At 60.4% G+C, this 2,029-nt stretch overlaps 1 protein-coding gene across 1 annotated transcript in view; it reads right to left on the reverse strand.

Moving 5' to 3' along the window:
* Positions 1-183: 183 nt before the first annotated feature.
* Positions 184-2,029, reverse strand: part of SLC31A2 (solute carrier family 31 (copper transporter), member 2) — a 1,984-nt gene continuing 138 nt past the window's right edge. Inside the window, exons 2-3 of the mRNA XM_010143508.1 lie at positions 1,068-1,236; positions 184-352 (exon numbers count right to left, since the gene is read on the reverse strand). Coding sequence (XP_010141810.1) covers positions 184-352; positions 1,068-1,236 — 338 coding nt within the window. The remainder of the gene's footprint in view (positions 353-1,067; positions 1,237-2,029) is intronic.

Here is a 2,029-nt window from a genome sequence, read left to right on the forward strand (position 1 = left end):
GTCCCCAGCACCTCCTCACCCGAGCCAGACCAGCAGCGAAGGTCCCTGCAGCACATACCTGGGTGCTGCATCCCGCACAGCAAGGGGACACGGACAGACCGAGCAGAAGTGACCACAGCAATTCCAGACAAAGCAGCAGGAGGTGTGGAGGTCATCACCCACCACCCCGGGTGGGTGGCAGGTCTAGCCCCGACCAAGCAGGGGGTACACCACAAAATAGCCCAGCATGGAGCCCACGATGGCCCCCAGGAAGATCCAGGCGTTGTAGGACATGACGGCCAGCATCACCATGTAGCCCAGCACCACCTGCACCACGTGGAACAGCGTCTGGCCGAGGTGGTACCAAAACCACCTGTGGAAGAAGATGGGAAACCCCATCAGTGAGGTGCTGGGGCAGTCGGAATTGTCCCCCCACCACCCTTCCAGCATCCCGGAGCAGCCAGAGATGGGCTTGGGGAGAGGGACGGGGGCTGCGAACAGCAGCACAGCGGGAAATGAAGCCGGGAAGGGTTCAAGGCCAGGCTGGACGGGGCTCTGAGCAACCTGGGCTAGCAGAAGGTGTCCCTGCCCATGGCAGGGTGTTGGACCAGATGCTCTTTAAGGTCCCTTCCAACCCGAACCATTCCATGACTCTGAAGGAATGGGGAGGGTGTTATTACGAGGTTGGCAGTACGAGCAGCCTCAGACACGGTCTGGGCTGAAATACGAGGGGAAAACCCCAGGGCTTGGCTCCAACAGCTCATGTGGGGAAGGAACCATTTGGACCGGTCTTGCTGGGCTGCCTGAGCCACTGCTTGTGCCCATGCCCAAACCAGGAGGACCCTCCTGCATCCACAGTGGCTCCTGGGGGAATGGGAGCATTTAAGACAGCTGAGAAACACCCTGGACATCTCCCGAAGGACCTGGAGGGGCCGGGATGCCCCCAGACCACCTCCTGAGGCTGCGCACAGACCCCTTCCCTGGGAGCCCCTTCTTTACAGCTGCCTCCCACAGCCTTTCTCCCCTTCTGCCCTGGCCCAGGGACCAGACACCCACCCCTGGGAGGTGCCCGTGGGTCCCTGAGGTACCTGCCCTGCGCAGGGTGGGTGTTCCCCTCCTCCGACTCCACCAGTGACTCCCGGCTGAGGCTGCGGGGCAGAGCCAGCAGCGCCTGCTGCAGCAGCACGGCCTTGCCCATCTTGATGGCTTCATAAAGCATCGACAGCAACAGGATCACCAGCACCGAGAGCAGCATCCCTGAGGAGAAACACCCCATTGCTGCCCGTGGTGGGAGAGAGGGTGAGGGGGGGCAGCGGGTCCCTGCACTTGGGCACATCCCAAAGGATAAGGTGAAGGGAACGGAGGGATCAGGGGATCAGGGTTGGGCTGCAGCGACAGGCAGTGGGTTTTGAAGCGCTGGGAAATGGAGTATTTAGCCCAATACCCCTCTTTCTAGATTCTGAGGGAGTATTTTCTGGAGGGAGGTTGCTCTGGAAAAAATAAGCATCTTTGCATCAACACCACAAACATGGGGGTTAAAATATGATGCTGGGACAATAATTTATAGGGGAAAAAAAAGAGTGTAAAAGAAAATGGGAAGCTGAGCCCATCACTGAGTGACCTGGGAGTGGGCAATGCACCTCCCTGCCTGCTGTGCTGGGCTTGGGAAGATGGGCCCCTGCCTGGGGCAGTACCAGGGTGCAGCACAACTCATTAGGGGCAGCCAAAACCAGGCAGTGCCCTCCCAGCTTCAGGGCGAAGAGCGCGTGGAGCTCATCACAGCTCTGCCCCGACCCCCCTAAGTGCCCCAGGGTTAATGCTGGGCAGGAGGACTCTGATGTCCCCCTCCCAGTCCACCGCTAACACGGCTCATGCCAGAAAGGCAAAGCCACTGTTCCTGCGTCCTTGTCCCTGGGAGCTGAGCACGGCTGGTGGTGGATGGATGGACAGATAGATGGATGGACAGACAGGTGCCTCGGGGCCGGGCTGGGGCTGGCAGCCTACCTGCAGGGCTGTGGACGCTCCCGAAGGCACAGAGCAGCACTGCCGT

The sequence above is a fragment of the Buceros rhinoceros genome, unplaced genomic scaffold (genome assembly GCF_000710305.1).
Source record: "Buceros rhinoceros silvestris isolate BGI_N320 unplaced genomic scaffold, ASM71030v1 scaffold42819, whole genome shotgun sequence".
Classification (NCBI taxonomy): domain Eukaryota; kingdom Metazoa; phylum Chordata; class Aves; order Bucerotiformes; family Bucerotidae; genus Buceros; species Buceros rhinoceros.